This window comes from Panulirus ornatus, chromosome 56 (genome assembly GCF_036320965.1).
Source record: "Panulirus ornatus isolate Po-2019 chromosome 56, ASM3632096v1, whole genome shotgun sequence".
Classification (NCBI taxonomy): domain Eukaryota; kingdom Metazoa; phylum Arthropoda; class Malacostraca; order Decapoda; family Palinuridae; genus Panulirus; species Panulirus ornatus.
In genome coordinates, this window is record NC_092279.1 from 31,861,190 (window position 1) to 31,880,702 (window position 19,513).

Genomic DNA, 19,513 nt, shown 5'->3' on the forward strand with positions numbered 1-19,513 from the left:
CCTGGGAGCCTTGAAGAATGTGTGGAAGTCGAGAACATTATCTCGGAAAGCAAAAATGGGTATGTTTGAAGGAATAGTGGTTCCAACAATGTTGTATGGTTGCGAGGCGTGGGCTATGGATAGAGTAGTGCGCAGGAGGATGGATGTGCTGGAAATGAGATGTTTGAGGACAATGTGTGGTGTGAGGTGGTTTGATCGAGTAAGTAACGTAAGGGTAAGAGAGATGTGTGGAAATAAAAAGAGCGTGGTTGAGAGAGCAGAAGAGGGTGTTTTGAAATGGTTTGGTCACATGGAGAGAATGAGCGAGGAAAGATTGACCAAGAGGATATATGTGTCGGAGGTGGAGGGAACGAGGAGAAGTGGGAGACCAAATTGGAGGTGGAAAGATGGAGTGAAAAAGATTTTGTGTGATCGGGGCCTGAACATACAGGAGGGTGAAAGGAGGGCAAGGAATAGAGTGAATTCGATCGATGTGGTATACCGGGGTTGACGTGCTGTCAGTGGATTGAATCGGGGCATGTGAAGCGTCTGGGGTAAACCATGGAAAGCTGTGTAGGTATGTATATTTGCGTGTGTGGACGTATGTATATACATGTGTATGGGGGGGGTTGGGCCATTTCTTTCGTCTGTTTCCTTGCGCTACCTCGCAAACGCGTGAGACAGCGACAAAGTATAAAAAAAAAAAAAAAAAAAAATTATTATTATTATTATTATTATTATTATTATTATTATTATTATTATTATTATTATCATTATTATTATTATTATTATCATCACTATCATTAATATCATTATTATTGTTATTATCATTGTTGTCAATATTACCATTATCACTATTATTATCATTATCCTTATTATCATCATCATTATTTTCATCATTGCTATTATTATTATCATTATCACTATTTTCATTATTATTATTATTATTATTATTATTATTATTATTATTATTATTATTATTATTATCATTATTATATTATTATCATTATCATTATTATTATTATTATTATTATTATTATTATTATTATTATTATTATTATTATTGTTATTATTATTATCATTATTATTATTATTATCATTATTATTTATTTATTTATTTCTATTTATTATACTTTGCCGCTGTCTCCCGCGTTAGCGAGTAGCGCAAGGAAACAGAGGAAAGAATGGCTCAACCCACACACATACACTTGTATATACATACGCGTCCACACACGCACATATACATACCCTATACATCTCATCGTATACATATATATACACACCCACACACAAACATATACATAAATACACATGTACATAATTCATACTGTCTGCCCTTATTCATTCTCGTCGCCACCCCGCCACACATGAAATGACAGCCCATTCCCCCCTCATGTGCGCGAGGTAGCACTAGGAAAAGACAACAAAGGCCACATTCGTTCACACTCAGTCTCTAGCTGTCATGTATAATGCACCGAAACCACAGCTCCCTTTCCACATCCAGGCCCCACACAACTTTCCATACTTCATCCCAGACGCTTTACATGCCCTGGTTCAATCCATTGACAGCACGTCGACCCCGGTATACCACATCGTTCCAATACACTCTATTCCTTGCACGCCCTTTACCCTCCTGCATGTTCAGGCCCCGATCACTCAAAATCTTTTTCACTCCATCTTTCCACCTCCAATTTGGTCCCCAACTTCTCCTCGTTCCCTCCACCTCTGACATATGTATCCTCTTTGTCAATCTTTTCTCACTCATTCTCTCAATGTGACCAAACCATTTCAAAACACCCTCTTTTCATTACCACACATCTCTCTTCCTCTTTCATTACTTACTCGATCAAACCACCTCACACCACATATTGTCCTCAAACATCTCATTTCCAACACATCCACCTTCCCCCGCACAACTCTATCTATAGCCCACGCCTCGCAACGACATAACATTGTTGGAACCACTATTCCTTCAAACATACCCATTTTTCCTTTCCGAGATAACGTTCTCGCCTTCCACACATTTTTCAACGCTCCCAGAACTTTCGCCCCCTCCCCCACCCTATGACTCACTTCCGCTTCCATGGTTCCATCCGCTGCCAAATCCACTCCCAGATATCTGAAACACTTCACTTCCTCCAGTTTTTCTCCATTCAAACGTACCTTCCGACTGACTTGTCCCTCAACCCTACTGTACCTAATAACCTTGCTCTTGTTCACATTTACTCAGCTTTCTTCTTTCGCACACTATGCCAGACTCAGTCACCAGCTTCTGCAGTTTCTTACCCGAATCAGCCACCAGCGCTGTATCATCAGCGAACAACAACTGACTCACTTCCCAAGCTCTCTCATTCACAACAGACTGCATACTTGCCCCTCTCTCCAAAACTCTTGTATTCACCCCGCTAACAACCCCATCCATAAACAAATTAAACAACCATGGAGACATCGCGCACCCCTGCCGCAAACCGACATTCACTGAGAACCAATCACTTTCCTCTCTTTCTACACGTAAACATGCCTTACATCCTCGATAAAAACTTTTCACTGCTTCGAACAACTTACCTCCCACACCATATATTCTTAATACCTTCCACAGAGCATCTATATCAACTTTATCAAATGGCTTCTCCAGATCCATAAATGCTACATACAAATCCATTTGCTTTTATAAGTATTTCTCACATACATTCTTCAAAGCAAACACCTGATCCACACATCCTCTACCACTTCTGAAACCACACTGCTCTTCCCCAATCTGATGCTCTGTACACGCCTTCACCCTCTCAATCAATACCCTCCCATATAATTTACCAGGAATACTCAACAAACTTATACCTCTGTAATTTGAGCACTCACTTTTATCCCCTTTGCCTTTGTACAATGGCACTATGCAAGCATTCCGCCAATCCTCAGGCACCTCACCATGAGTGATACATACATTAAATAACCTTACCAACCAGTCAACAACACAGTCACCCCCTTTCTTAATAAATTCCACTGCAATACCATCCAAACCCGCTGCCTTGTCGGCATTCATCTTCCACAAAGCTTTTACTACCTCCTCTCTGTTTACCAAATCATTCTGCCTGGAACGGTTCCCCTGCTGGTCCATTCGTCTTGCCTCTACGGTGTATGGTTGGTTGGTCCTGCTCCTGTCTCCCACCAGGGCCACCAGGAGGCAAGTCTATAGGCTCTCACAACATCTTTCCGCCTCCACTTATGACTTGTAGTGGTAGTTGTAGTAGTAGTAGTAGTAGTAGTAGTAGTAGTCGTAGTAGCTGTTGTGGTAGTTACTGCTGTTGTTGTTGTTGTTGTTGTTGTTGTTGTGATTTATCCTGTAGCAGCTGCTGTTTCTGTGTATCAAAGATGAATATTACTATCCAATATTACCAACATGTTTGATACATGACACTAATTTCCGAAGAATACACACACACACACACACACACACACACACACACACACACACACACACACACAAAGTGAAAGTTGTTTCCATTGTGACGCTGATTTCCCAACTGCTGGAGAACATCGTCATACAAGATGATTTTAAAGGTAATTCGCACCACTATATGTGCTGCACAATATCATCACGAGTAGCCTGAGATAAAATATGTCAGAAAGAAAAACTCTACTTTGAAGAGTGTGTATTTCAGGTATAATCTTGCCCTATATCATCCCTCTATCATATCTTGTTTGACACCTGTGCTTTTGTAATTCAACTTACTTTTATGTACATTTAACACTTGTATTCTTTTTTGCTTTTGATTACTTTGATACTCGAAATTTGGACATAGTCGAAATATAAAATAGTTACCCATGCATTATTTTCTGAGAGATTTTCAAACTATGAAAGAAAATGAAGCTCTATAGCTTTGAGGGTAAATTATAGTAGTGTATTTGGAAGATTTCTTCCACTACATAGATTACAATTTGATTTACACTGTATCCAGATAGGCAGACTAGTTAACAAATTCCTTCAGATATTAGATTTAGTATTGTAATGAATAACGACTAATACAGGCGGATACAGAAATTTCCAGGGAATAGACAAGACCGTTGCAAAATCATTTTTCTCTCTAAGTGTAGGACCAAGAATGGTAGGTTGGTTGTCGAGGACCAGAAATAGATCATTATCGACTGAGTTTTTTTCCTATTAGGTATAAACCAACGGTTCCTATCCTTGCCTCTCTCTTGATCAGCATTTGTAAAGAAGTTATTCAAAATTTTTGTCATTTGTTAAGACCACATCATCTTTGCGTAGACCGAGTTTTATCAATTTCAAGTCATTTACAATACGATTTATTTCCTTACTTCCCTCTTGTGTTCATACTCGTGTAAGCTAATGTTATATATCTATGACAGGGAGTGTTACCGGACTCCACCTGCTCTAGGTGACACAGCGAGAGAAAAGTTACCTTTGGCGAGGTTGTGTTTTTGGAAGTGCAGTCTCGTAAAAAGAACTTCTCGCTTCAAAGGAGCTAGCGTTTCCCTGCCACTGAAAGAAGCTCAGCTTTAGGCTAAAGAAGCCTCTGGAAAGGTGTCATGTGTAACACCAGGAATCTTTCTCAACAGTTGGCCTCACCTTGATTATAGATAAGATAAACAATTAAGTCGTGCTTCCTGCATTGGCGTACCTGTTGCGAGATAAAGACGTTTATGACAATTATTGTACCCTTTGAAACTCAGCAGATATGTGACTGTAAGAAGATTATTAAAGAGAAAATTATTATCAAAAAATGTTTACCTTAGTATTGAGGTTCTTGATGTATGCAGGATGATTTCTTCTTATAGAACATGGGATGCCTGTCTTCTGAACCATTGCTACAATACAGCGGGTTACATTATGTCGGTGTTCACAATATTCACGTTTGTCTCAACCATGGCAACACCAGGAACGATACAGCTTTACGTTTCACCTCACAATACATCCTGTCCTGACCTCTGGTTACTACGATCCTGCGTGACTGATAGGTAAGGAATAATTTACTAATGTAATTCAAACTGATAATTTATCTCAAGTTAACTTCATAAAATATTAACGATTGTATGAACGACAGACTCCTGAACCTTCATAGGTAAGGAATAATTTACTAACGTAATTCAAACTGATAATTTATCTCAAGTTAACTTCATAAGATATTAACGATTGTATGAACGACAGACTCCTGAACCTTCCGTCTGTTGTCACGACACAATCCTTCCTGATGCCTTTCTGCAAGGAGAATCGTAAACGAGGTAAGAAGTGTTCGCTGAGCCAGTTGTTACGACATATATCCACAACGCTCAGTTGTGAGGATACATCTGCTTGCCTTCCTTCATGCACGTCTGCCGATGAAAGCAGTGAATATTGCCTCAGTCAATCGCGCTCATAAGTCAAAGGCCAGACCTTCATATTCATGGATCGAAGCATTGTTCTCAAGGCTCGTACGGTCGTGCTCAAGGCTCGTGCGGTCGTGCTCAAGGCTCGTACGGTCGTGCTCAAGGCTCGTACGGTCGTGCTCAAGGCTCGTGCGGTCGTGCTCAAGGCTCGTGCGGTCGTGCTCAAGGCTCGTGCGGTCGTGCTCAAGGCTCGTACGGTCGTGCTCAAGGCACGTACGGTCGTGCTCAAGGCTCGTGCGGTCGTGCTCAAGGCTCGTACGGTCGTGCTCAAGGCACGTACGGTCGTGCTCAAGGCTCGTGCGGTCGTGCTCAAGGCTCGTACGGTCGTGCTCAAGGCTCGTACGGTCGTGCTCAAGGCTCGTGCGGTCGTGCTCAAGGCTCGTACGGTCGTGCTCAAGGCACGTACGGTCGTGCTCAAGGCTCGTGCGGTCGTGCTCAAGGCTCGTGCGGTCGTGCTCAAGGCTCGTACGGTCGTGCTCAAGGCTCATACGGTCGTGCTCAAGGCTCGTGCGGTCGTGCTCAAGGCTCGTACGGTCGTGCTCAAGGCACGTACGGTCGTGCTCAAGGCTCGTGCGGTCGTGCTCAAGGCTCGTACGGTCGTGCTCAAGGCACGTACGGTCGTGCTCAAGGCTCGTGCGGTCGTGCTCAAGGCTCGTACTCAAAGGTCGTACCGCTGTGCTCAAGAACTTAAGATCTGCGTCTTAGGTTGACAAGGAGCCTCGGGAGATTGGAAAGCCTCGCTGCTCACCATATATATCTCTGCTCCAGCAGGTTATCCTGACAGCGATGTCCGCGTGTGTGATGACTCTGCCGTGTGCGTAACATAACCTGGTTTTTGTTACTCTGTGTGATAACGTCACTCACTGTGGCTTTTGTTTAGCCAACTTTGTTGTTATCTTGATGAATGAACTTTGATTTTCGCTCAGGAAATTAGTCAAGCCATCAGTTACAACATAGCGTCATACTGGACGATCTATTTCCTCTTCAGAGACTAGGCTGTGGACAGTAAAGGTTCACCATCAGATTATCCTCATCCATATAACACTTGCCATAACTCAGACCCTTGATAACGCAGCTCAAACTACATTTATTTAGTTGTTGTTCTCAGGTGATGAAAAACAAGAAAACAAAGTTTTCTGGGCCTTGAGCTGGGCAGGAAACCATACACGAGTCTCCACTGATCATCTTCCCATCTAGATAGACTGAGTGTGAGGGACAACCTTCCATCCTCCCCAAACTTTGTTTTCATATTTTCTCTGTCTTTGTTGTGTGTACGAACTTGTGTTTATCTAAGTGTCTTGTAACACTGATCTAGTCCTGTTATTTAGTACTACGATGGTATTCTTCTACTGTTGCCACTAAACAGACAAACTTCAGAGATGAAAAAAGAATACTAGATTAAATCTAATGTTCACAGGACCAAATCTAATGTTCACTGTATCCACACTGATCCTTACTGTATCAAATATGTATCTGATCACTATCTTGGACTGAGCCTTAGGGGAAATACTCTCACATGGCCCCCTTCTCTGTTACTTCTTTTGGAAAATGAAACATCTGAAGGGGAGGATTTCCAGTACCCCGCTCCTCCCCTTTTAGTCGCCTTCTACAACACATAGGGAATACGTGGGAAGTATTCTTTATATATATATATATATATATATATATATATATATATATATATATATATATATATATATATATATATATATATTTTTTTTTTTTTTTTTTTTTTTTTCATACTATTCGCCATTTCCCGCATCAGCGAGGTAGCGTTAAGAACAGAGGACTGGGCCTTTGAGGAAACATCCTCGTCCAGCCCCCTTCTCTGTTCCTTCCTTTGGAAAAAAAAAAAAAAAAGAGAGAGGGGAGGATTTCCAGCCCCCCGCACCCTTCCCTTTTAGTCGCCTTCTACGACATGCAGGGAACACGTGGGAAGTATTCTTTCTCCCCTATCCCCAGGGAATGTATATATATATATATATATATATATATATATATATATATATATATATATATATATATATATATATATATATATATATTGATTGAGAGGGTAAAGGCATGTACAGAGCATCAGATTGGGGAAGAGCAGTGTGGTTTCAGAAGTGGTAGAGGATGTGTGGATCAGGTGTTTGCTTTGAAGAATGTATGTGAGAAATACTTAGAAAAGCAAATGGATTTGTATGTAGCATTTATGGATCTGGAGAAGGCATATGATAGAGTTGATAGAGATGCTCTGTGGAAGGTATTAAGAATATATGGTGTGGGAGTCAAGTTGCTAGAAGCAATGAAAAGTTTTTATCGAGGATGTAAGGCATGTGTACGTGTAGGAAGAGAGGAAACTGATTAGTTGTCAGTGAATGTAGGTTTGCGGCAGGGGTGTGTGATGTCTCCATGGTTGTTTAATTTGTTTATGGATGGGGTTGTTAGGGAGGTGAATGCAAGAGTTTTGGAAAGAGGGGCAAGTATGCCGTCTGTTGTGGATGAGAGAGCTTGGGAAGTGAGTCAGTTGTTGTTCGCTGATGATACAGCGCTGGTGGCTGATTCATGTGAGAAACTGCACAAGCTGGTGACTGAGTTAGGTAAAGTGTGTGAAAGAAGAAAGTTAAGGGTAAATGTGAATAAGAGCAAGGTTATTAGGTACACTATGGTTGAGGGTCAAGTTAATTGGGAGGAAAGTTTGAATGGAGAAAAACTGGAGGAAGTAAAGTGTTTTAGATATCTGGGAGTAGATCCGACAGCGGATAGAACCATGGAAGCGGAAGTGAATCATAGGGTGGGGGAGGGGGCGAAAATTCTGGGAGCCTTGAAGAATGTTTGTAAGTCGAGAACATTATCTCGGAAAGCAAAAATGGGTATGTTTGAAGGAATAGTGGTTCCAACAATGTTGTATGGTTGCGAGGCGTGGGCTATGGATGGAGTTGTGCGCAGGAGGGTGGATGTGCTGGAAATGAGATGTTTGAGGACCATATGTGGTGTGAGGTGGTTTGATCAAGTAAGTAATGTAAGGGTAAGAGAGATGTGTGGAAATAAAAAGAGTGTGGTTGAGAGAGTAGAAGAGGGTGTTTTGAAATGGTTTGGTCACATGAAGAGGATGAGTGAGGAAAGATTGACCAAGAGGATATATGTGTCGGAGGTGGAGGGAACGAGGAGAAGTGGGAGACCAAATTGGAGGTGGAAAGATGAAGTGAAAAAGATTTTGAGTGATCGGGGCCTGAACATGCAGGAGGACGAAAGGCGTGCAAGGAAAAGAGTGAATTGGAACGATGTGGTATACCGGGGTCGACGTGCTGTCAATGGATTGAACCAGGGCATGTGAAGCGTCTGGGTAAACCATGGAAAGTTCTGTGGGGCCTGGATGTGGCAAGGGAGCTGTGGTTTCGGTGCATTATTACATGACAGCTAGAGACTGAGTGTGAACGAATGGGGCCTTTGTTGTCTTTTCCTAGCGCTACGTCGCACACATGAAGGGGGAAGGGGTTGTTATTCCATGTGTGGCGAGGTGGCGATGGGAATAAATAAAGGCAGACAATGTGAATTATGTACAGGTGTATATATGTATATGTATGTGTGTGTATATATATATGTGTACATTGAGATATATAGGTATGTATATTTGCGAGTGTGGACGTGTATGTATATACATGTGTATGTGGTTGGGTTGGGCCATTCTTTCGTCTGTTTCCTTGCGCTACCTCGCTAACGCGGGAGACAGCGACAAAACAAAATAAATGAGTAAATATATATATATATATATATATATATATATATATATATATATATATATATATATATATATATATATATATATATATATATCGACTTCCACACATTCTTCAAGGCTCCCAGAATTTTCGCCCCCTCCCCCACCCTATGATCCACTTCCGCTTCCATGGTTCCATCCGCTGCCAGATCCACTCCCAGATATCTAAAACACTTCACTTCCTCCAGTTTTTCTCCATTCAAACTCACCTCCCCATAGACTTGACCCTCAAACCTACTGTACCTAAATAACCTTGCTCTTATTCACTTTTACTCTTAACTTTCTTCCTTTCATATACTTTACATACTCAGTCACCAGCTTTGCAGTTTCTCACATGAATTCAGCCGCCAGCGCGCTGTATCATCAGCGAAACAAACAATGACTCCACTTCCAAGTCTATCATCCCAACAGATTCATACTTGCCCTCTTTTTCAAAACTCTATGCATTCACCTCCCTATCAAACCCTCCATAAACATAATTAAACAACCATGGAGACATCACACACCCCTGCCGCAACCATAAATTCACAGAGAACCATCACTTTCTCTCCTTCTACACGTACACTTGCCTTACATCCTCGATAAAAATTTTTCACTGCTATATAACAACTTGGCCTCCACACCAAGGTATGTTTGAAGATTAGTGGTTCCAACAATGTTGTATGGCTGCGAGGCAGTGGGCTATGGTAGAGTGGTGCGAGGAGGATGGATGTGCTGGAAATGAGATGTTTGAGGACAATGTGTGGTGGGAGGTGGTTTTGATCGGGTAAGTAACGTAAGTGTGTGAGAGATGGGTGGGAAATAAAATCGAGCGTGGTTGATTGAGAGCAGAAGAGGGTGCTTTAAATGGTTTTGGAGCCTATGGAGAGAATGCGTGAGGGAAAGAGTCCAAGAGGATATATGTGTCGGAGGTGGAGGGAACGAGGAGAAGTGGGAGACAAATTGGAGGTGGAAAGATGAAGTGAAAAAAGATTTTGAGTGTCCCCCTCATGGGGCTCTGAACATGCAGGAGGACGAAAGGCGTGCAAGGAAAGATCTGTGAATTGGATACGTTTGTGGTATTACCGGGGTTCGACGTGCTGTCAATGGATTGAACAGGGCTGTGAAGCGTTCTGGTGTAAACCTTGGAAAGTTCTGTGGGGCTGGATGTGGCAAGGGGCTGTGGTTTCGGTTGCATTATTACATGACAGCTAGAGTTGAGTCGGTGAACGAATGGGGCCTTTGTTGTCTTTTCCTAGCGCTACGGTCGCACACATGAGGGGATAGGGGTTGTTATTCCTGTGTGGCGAGTGGCGATGGGAATAATAAAGGCAGATTCAATGTGAATTATGTAACAGGTTGTTAATATATATTGTATGTGTGGTGTTATATTATGTGTGTACTTGAGTTATATAGGTATGTTATTATGCGAGTGTGGACGTGTTTAATGTTTATAATGTGTATGTGGTTGGGTTGGGCCATTTCTTTCGTCTGTTTCCTAGCGCTACCTCGCTAACGCGGGAGACAGCGACCAAAACAAAATAAATAGTAAAATATATATATATATATTTATATATATAATATATCTCATATTTAGATATATATATATATATATAATATATATATATATATCGACTTCCACCACATTCTCAAGGCTCCCAGAATTTTCGCCCCTCTCCCCCACCCTATGATCCACTTCCGCTTCCATGGTTCCATCCGCTGCCAGATCCACTCCCAGATATCTAAAACACTTCACTTCCTCCAGTTTTTCTCCATTCAAACTCACCTCCCAATTGACTTGACCCTCAACCCTACTGTACCTAATAACCTTGCTCTTATTCACATTTACTCTTAACTTTCTTCTTTCATACACTTTACCAAACTCAGTCACCAGCTTCTGCAGTTTCTCACATGAATCAGCCGCCAGCGCTGTATCATCAGCGAACAACAACTGACTCACTTCCCAAGCTCTCTCATCCCCAACAGACTTCATACTTGCCCCTCTTTCCAAAACTCTTGCATTCACCTCCCTAACAACCCCATCCATAAACAAATTAAACAACCATGGAGACATCACACACCCCTGCCGCAAACCTACATTCACTGAGAACCAATCACTTTCCTCTCTTCCTACACGTACACATGCCTTACATCCTCGATAAAAACTTTTCACTGCTTCTAACAACTTGCCTCCCACACCAAGGGTATGTTTGAAGGAATAGTGGTTCCAACAATGTTGTATGGCTGCGAGGCGTGGGCTATGGATAGAGTGGTGCGCAGGAGGATGGATGTGCTGGAAATGAGATGTTTGAGGACAATGTGTGGTGTGAGGTGGTTTGATCGAGTAAGTAACGTAAGGGTGAGAGAGATGTGTGGAAATAAAAAGAGCGTGGTTGAGAGAGCAGAAGAGGGTGCTTTGAAATGGTTTGGGCCCATGGAGAGAATGAGTGAGGAAAGATTGACCAAGAGGATATATGTGTCGGAGGTGGAGGGAACGAGGAGAAGTGGGAGACCAAATTGGAGGTGGAAAGATGGAGTGAAAAAGATTTTGTGTGATCGGGGCCTGAACATGCAGGAGGGTGAAAGGAGGGCAAGGAATAGAGTGAATTGGATCAATGTGGTATACCGGGGTTGACGTGCTGTCAGTGGATTGAATCAGGGCATGTGAAGCGTCTGGGGTAAACCATGGAAAGCTGTGTAGGTATGTATGTTTGCGTGTGTGGACGTATATATATACATGTGTATGGGGGTGGGTTGGGCCATTTCTTTCGTCTGTTTCCTTGCGCTACCTCGCAAACGCGGGAGACAGCGACAAAGCAAAAAAAAGAAAAAAGAAAAAAAATATATATATATTTATACAGCACTGGTGGCTGATTCATGTGAGAAACTGCAGAAGCTGGTGACTGAGTTTGGTAAAGTGTGTGAAAGAAGAAAGTTAAGAGTAAATGTGAATAAGAGCAAGGTTATTAGGTACAGTAGGGTTGAGGGTCAAGTCAATTGGGAGGTAAGTTTGAATGGAGAAAAACTGGAGGAAGTAAATCGTTTTAGATATCTGGGAGTGGATCTGGCAGCGGATGGAACCATGGAAGCGGAAGTGGGGGAGGGGGCGAAAATCCTGGGAGCCTTGAGGAATGTGTGGAAGTGGAGATCATTATTTCGGAAAGCAAAAATGGGTATATTTGAAGGAATAGTGGTTCCAACAATGTTGTATGGTTGCGAGGCGTGGGCTATGGATAGAGTTGTGCGCAGGAGGATGGATGTGCTGGAAATGAGATGTTTGAGGACAATGTGTGGTGTGAGGTGGTTTGATCGAGTAAGTAACGTAAGGGTAAGAGAGATGTGTGGAAATAAAAAGAGCGTGATTGAGAGAGCAGAAGAGGGTGTTTTGAAATGGTTTGGGCCCATGGAGAGAATGAATGAGGAAAGATTGACCAAGAGGATATATGTGTCGGAGGTGGAGGGAACGAGGAGAAGAGGGAGACCAAATTGGAGGTGGAAAGATGGAGTGAAAAAGATTTTGTGTGATCGGGGCCCGAACATGCAGGAGGGTGAAAGGAGGGCAAGGAATAGAGTGAATTGGAGTCGATGTGGTATACAGGGGTTGACGTGCTGTCAGTGGATTGAATCAAGGCATGTGAAGCGTCTGGGGTAAACCATGGAAAGCTGTGTAGGTATGTATATTTGCGTGTGTGGACGTGTGTATGTACATGTGTATGGGGGGGGTTGGGCCATTTCTTTCGTCTGTTTCCTTGCGCTACCTCGCAAACGCGGGAGACAGCGACAAAGTATAAAAAAAAAAAAAAAAAAAAAAAAAAATATATATATATATATATATTTGTATTTATCTTCCATTTTGTTGAGGTTGCCATAGTAAAAATGCTATGTCCAGTGTAGCGTGAATGGCTTACTTGTAGTTAACTAGCTCTGTGTAGCGTTTACTCAATTAACTGCTGAGTATTTCTATCTGTATAATCTATTTAATGTACCATAAAGCAGTAGAATAGGGTAGACTTAGGTCGTATTATGGCTTCCATCCCATACTTTGTTTAAGCTCAGACCCGAGGTATCTTGCTAAAGATTTCTGAATAACTTATTGAAGCGCATCCGTCCTATACAGTAATTACATGAAGTTCGTCATAAATGTCCGTTGAAAACCTCTACATATATCCTCTCTACTTTCCTATTTCTTACTAAAAACGAAAATATTCAATATTCGAAGACGGATACAGCCTCAGTGAACATCAGCATCGTGTTACCAAAGCAGTGATGCAACAAGGGACATGGATGCGATAAAACATAATTGTATTTCTTGTTACAAATGTTCCCCATAAAGTTATCCTCGTTTTCTCTGGTTGAGGTGCGGGTGGCCGCGCCGTGCTGCCACCTGCCGGAAACAACGCCAGGTAGACCAGGTGAGGCCAGGCCGGAGTCAGTGTGTGCTGGACGAGTGTGTTGTCATGACCGACTTATCTTTTAGACGGGCTTGAATGTGTTTTTATTATTTTAGCGATTCGTCTCTTTATTTCGAAGAAGATCAATGGAGCGTCACATGATATTAGGTAAGTAAAGTGTTGAGAGCGAGTTGTTGGTGGTGAGAACAGTTTGTGTAAGTTGGTTGTACCTGAGGATTGGAGCAGGTAGACGCTAAACTCAGGCAGGTGGTTGGTCGGTCGTCTGACCCGCCACCCCTGCATGGAAGGTGTGGTTACAAGACAAACTTTTAGATCAACACCAACTACTTCATTTTCCTCTTTATTGTGAAATCAGATTTAGAAATGAATCCATGTGCGTGTGTGTGTAGACCCCCACGACTTAGCCATAAATCCTTGAGAGGCAGGAATCCAGCAGGAGGTGTGTGATGAGAGTACAATGCCTGGTCATCTTAGGATGTCATGAGACTTGACCAGGTCGCTACCGGGGCATGGCACGTACACAAGCCTCACGACACCTTTACCTTACATTATCAGACACACAACCCAGGCTATCACTGCCCCGGGTGAAGCATATCGGGAACACGGGCGTTCTTTACTTTGTTCCGGGGTGAATCATCAGATGATATGACGTAAGGAGGATTTGTAATGGATAATATATCTAAAACCTGCTTCGTTCTGGGGTGAACAAAAATACCGATGTTGGGGGGAAAGAGGCAGTGAGATCAACACTTGCGAAATGATCTGTGTTGTTGTCGCAGTCAGAGACGCGGAACTAAATGGTTACACCATCCAAGCCAAGTTTAGTTTTCGCCACCGTGGCTGTGGGAAAATAAACTCAGTTCAAGTGAACGACTGCAGGTAACAATAGTGTGAGAATGATAGCATCCCTGATGATAATTTATAAGGCAGAGACGTGTGGCTGGTCGCTCTGACCCGTGTGTGCCAGGCCTTCGCAAACGTTGGCAAGGGTGGGTGTTGTGTGATGGTTGTTAGCCGGCAGATGAGGTGGGTGTTATGAGGGATGGAGGAGATGGATGTTGTGAGGGGCCGGATGAGGTTGATATTGTGAGGGGGCGAATAAGTTGGGTGTTGTCAGGGGCGGATGAGGTGGGTGCTGTCAGGGGCGAACAAGTTAGGTGTTGAGAGGGGCGGATGAGGTGGATGTTGTCAGAGGTAAATAAGTTGAGTGTTATGAGGGGCGGATGAGGTGGGTGTTGTGAGGGGCGGATGAGGTGAATGTTGTGAGGGGCGAATGAGTTGGATGTTGTCAGAGGTGAATAAGTTGGGTGTTGTGAGGGGCGGATGAGGTTTATGTTGTGAGGGGTGAATAAGTTGGGTGTTGAGAGGGGCGGATGAGGTGGGTGTTGTGAGGGGCGGATGAGGTGGGTGTTGTGAGGGGCGGATGAGGTGAATGTTGTGAGGGGCGAATAAGTTGGGCGTTGTGAGAGGTGGTTGAGGTGGGTGTTGTGAGGGGCGAATGAGGTGGATGTTTTGAGGGGCGATTAAGTTGGGTGTTGTGAGAGGCGAATAAGTTGGGTGTTGTGAGGGGCGGATGAGGTGGATGTTATGAGAGGCGAATAAGTTGGGTGTTGTTATAGGTGGATGTTGTGAGGGGTGAATAAGTTAGGTGTTGTGAGGATCAGATGTGGACGTTATGAGGGATGGAGAAGATGGATGTTGTGGGTGTTGTGAGGAGCGGAGGTGATGGGTGTTACGAGGGGGCAGATGAGGTGGGTTTTGTGTGAATAGATAATGTGGATGTTGTGAGGGGGCTTAGGCTGTTGTGATAGGGAGGCGGTGGGTTGGGTTATGTGGTGGATGAGGTTGTGAGGGGAAGGCAGCCTGGACCCGGCAGGATCAGGTTGCAGGAGGTCAGGCAGGTCAGCAGTAGTAGGAGGAGGCTGGACTCCACTTGACGCGCCTCACCCACGCAAGACCAACCTCTTTATTCCCGTACGTAGAGTCACATCTTCCCTCCAGTCATCCTGGACTTAACTGTAACCGATCAGTTTGCTCTCTCTCTCTCTCTCTCTCTCTCTCTCTCTCTCTCTCTCTCTCTCTCTCTCTCTCTCTCTCTCTCAGCGAGCAGTATGCGCTAGTCCTGCAGGTCTGGCACAATCCTCTCCTACGTAGGAGGGTGTACTGTCTAAGCGAAAATATCTTATTTGCATATTTTCGCATGATTTATGATTCCAGTGATTCAAAACACCTGTCTGAAAAGACAAAAACATTTCAGGTACTTTAGGATATATATATATATATATATATATATATATATATATATATATATATATATATATATATATATATATATATGTATATCCAGCCCGCCGCTCCCGACCCTCTTACTCGCGCTCCACGACACGGAGGTAATACAGAGATAGAATTTTCTCCCTTACCTCATGGGCCTGAACATGCAGGAGAGTGAAAGACGTGCACAGGATAAATTGAGTGAGAGCCATCTGGCGACTGAACCAGGGTATGTGAAGGCGCCGGGACAAACCATAGAAAGGTCTGAGGGGTCTAAAGAATGGATGGGAGCGAAAGGCATTTGCTTTGTTCGTGGCGCTAATCCGTTAACTGCCGAGTGTGTCAGCAGTTTTGATGCAGGAGACCGGGTATTAGTGATGGTTGATTTAAATGCGGGGATGATTAATGTGGCAGTTGAAGATATGATTTTGGGACATGGGGGTACTCAGTATTATGAATAGAAATGGTGAACAACTTGCTGAGTTGTGAGCTGAAAAAAAATTATTGGTGATTGGGAATACCCGGTTAAGAAAGAGAGACTTACACAAGTATATGTATGTGAGTAGGAAAGATGGTCAGTGGACATTATTGGAGTACAAGCAAATTGATAGGCGTGCTAAAGAGAGACTTTTGTATGTGAGTCTGCTGAGAGGCAGCTGGTGGGAGGTCTGACCATTATTTCGTGGAAGCGATGATGAAGATTTATAGAGGTTTTCGGAAGAGAGGAAACGTTATGGATTAGAAGAGAATGGTGAGAGTAAGAGAGCTTGGAAAAGATACCTAAGTGATAAGATATTAGAAGAGATTAAGTACAGAATGACAAAAGATCAGAGTAAATGAAGTAGCTGAGGAATAGGAGGTAATTAGGGAAGCAGTGCTGGCATGTTCGAGAGACTTGCGTAGCACAGTTAAGGTGGGAGTTGGGCAGATAATATAAGGTAGTGAGTGGTGGGATGACGAAGTAAAGCTGCTGGTGAAAGAAAAAAGAAATGTATATGGGCGATACTTACAGGGAAGGAGTGTAGATTATTGAGAGATGTATAAGAGAAAGAGGAAGGTACTAGGCTTGAAAAAGAGGATAGTTGAGGTGAGCGGGTATCGCTAGACTTAGGGGAAAATAAGATGTTTAGGAAGGAGCTTAATAATGTACGAACAGAAGAGAACAAATGAGAACATCGATGAAGGGGGCAAATGGGGAAGTGGTATCAGGTAGTCTTGAAGTATGGGGGAGATGTGGTGAGTATTTTGAAAGACTAAAATGTATATCTAACGATGGGTTGGAAGATGTAGGGTGTTTTGTTGGGATAATATGCGAAGTGAAAGAGTCAGGGAGAGTAGCTCGGTGAAGAGAGGGGAGATGGTGAAAGCCTTGCGTTAAATGAAATGTGGCAAGACGGTTAGAGTGGATGGTATTGCAGTTGACTTTCATAAGGAAATGGGTGACTATTATTAATTGGTTAGTTAAGACTAACAGTATGTATCGATCATGGTAAGGTGCCTGAGGACCAGTGGAATGCTTTTACAGTGCCATTGTGTAAAAGTCAGGAGCTGAAGGTGAGTGTTCAAACTTTTTTTTCTTTAGCGTACTTGGCAAGTTTGCATGGGAGGGTATTGACTGAGAGGGGTGAACGCATGTACAGAGCATCAGACTGGGCAGGAGCAGTGTGGTTTTAGAAGTGGATCAGGTGTTTGCTTTAAAGAATGTGTATGGGAAATACTTAGAGAAACAGATGGAGTTGCATGTGGCATTTTTGGATCTGAAGAAAGCATATGATAGAGTTGATAAAGATTCCTTGTTGAAGGTTTTAAGAATATGTGGTGCGGGAGGAAAGCTACTTGAAGCAGAGATGTTTTCATTAAGGGTTTAAGGCGTGTTTACGAGTAGGAAGAGAGGACAGTGAATGGTTCCAAGTGAAGGTCGGTCTGCGGCAGGGGTGTCTGATGTCACCATGGCTCTTTAATTTGTTAATGGATGGGATATTGAGGAAGGTGAATGCAAGAGTCTTGGAGAGAGGGGCGAGTATAAAGACTGGTGGGGATGAGAGGGCATGGGAAGTGAGTCAGTTGTTGTTCGCCGATGATACAGCACTGATGGCTGATTCGTTTTTTGAGAAACTTCAGAAGCTGATGGCTGAGTTTGGCAATGTGAAAGGAAAAAGTTGAAAGTAAATGTAAATAAAAGCAAGGTTATTAGGTTTAGTAAGGTATACAGACAGGTTAGGTAGGGTGTGAAAATGAATTGGGAGAAAATGGAGGAAGTAAAATGTTTTAGATATTTGGGAGTGGACTGGACAGCGAATGGAACCATGGAAGCGGAAGTGAGTCATAGTGTAGGTTAGGGACCAAAGGTTCTAAGAGTAGTGAGGAATGTGTGGAATGAGAGGTCGTTATCCGGATGGATATGTATTAAGGTATAGTAGTTCCAACAATGTTATATGTTTGCGAGGCATGGGCTATAGATAGGGTTATACGGAGGAGGGTGGATGTGTTGAAACTGAAATGTTTGAGGACAGCATGTGGTGTTAGGTGGTTTGATCGAGTAAGAAATGAAAGAGTAAGAGAGATATATGGTAAAGTGTGGTTGAGAGAGCAGAAGAGGGTCTGTTGAAATGTTTTGGACGTATAGAGAGAAAGAGTTATGAAGGCTGACAAAGATGTATGTCAGGAGTAGTGGAACAAGGAGAAGCGGGAGACCACATTTGAGGTGGTAGGATAGAGTGAAAAAGATTTTGAGTGCGCAAACGTGAACATGCAGTAGGGTGAAAGGCGTGCACGGAATGGAGTGAATTATAACGATTTATATACAGGGGTCGAGATGCTGTCACTGGACTGAACCAGGGCACATGAAGCAGCCGGAGGAAACCATGGAAAGGTCTGTGGGGCCTGGATGTTGATAGGAAGCTGTGGTTTCGGTGCATTACACATGACATCTCCCTGGCGCTTCAACGCAAACGCGGGAGAGAGAGAGAGAGAGAGAGAGAGAGAGAGAGAGAGAGAGAGAGAGAGAGAGAGAGAGAGAGAGAGAGAGTTTCCTCCTCCTCCTCTAGGGTACACTGCACGTTTGGTGTGGTGGTGGCGCGCTTTAATGTAAGGTGTTCATTGTTTATGTGAATTAATAACTTCTGTTGAAGTCTGTTCTGTTTCTGTCTACTGCAAGGTAAAGCGGCGCGCAAGGTGGCGTGTTTTGGGGAAAATATTAATGTTGGTGTCCTTTTTTTGTTAGGTTTAAAGTTAAACAATATTTTGAAGGTGTTGCTGGATAGGCTTAAATGCAAGAAGATTTGATATGTTAGTTGTGCTGGTCAGATGAAGCCAAACATACGAGGAATTGTGTGTGTGTGTGTGTCCGTCCGTTGGCCGTCAGACCTTACTTGCAGACATTTTTTTTCTGCTCCTTACACTCTGCCAGTCAGCTCGCTCTTACTGCTTGATTCTAGCCGGCCTCCAAGTTTCGTCTTCCCTCGTATGCTTTTTTCTACCGCCTCTGTTTTCTTATGATATTACCGCTTACTTTATTCTGGCTCTGATATCCTCCTGAAGTTCTCCTGCACTCTTCCCTCACCTGCTGAGTGTGTGCCTCCCACCTCCCTCCCTCCTGCCATGTCACCACAGCTCCACCTCCCCCCCCCCCCCTTGTTCACCTCCTTCCACCCAAGAACTCCACCCATCTCATCTCCACCCTGACCCCCAGCCACCCCCTCAATTCTACTATCGCCCCACC

At 43.3% G+C, this 19,513-nt stretch overlaps 1 protein-coding gene across 1 annotated transcript in view; it reads left to right on the forward strand.

The window, feature by feature from the left end:
• The first annotated feature begins 13,531 nt into the window (after window positions 1-13,531).
• The window catches only part of crb (cell polarity complex component crumbs), a 642,968-nt gene continuing 636,986 nt past the window's right edge, over window positions 13,532-19,513 (forward strand). The window contains exon 1 of the mRNA XM_071694202.1: window positions 13,532-13,668. Coding sequence (XP_071550303.1) covers window positions 13,647-13,668 — 22 coding nt within the window. The 5' untranslated portion in view covers window positions 13,532-13,646. The remainder of the gene's footprint in view (window positions 13,669-19,513) is intronic.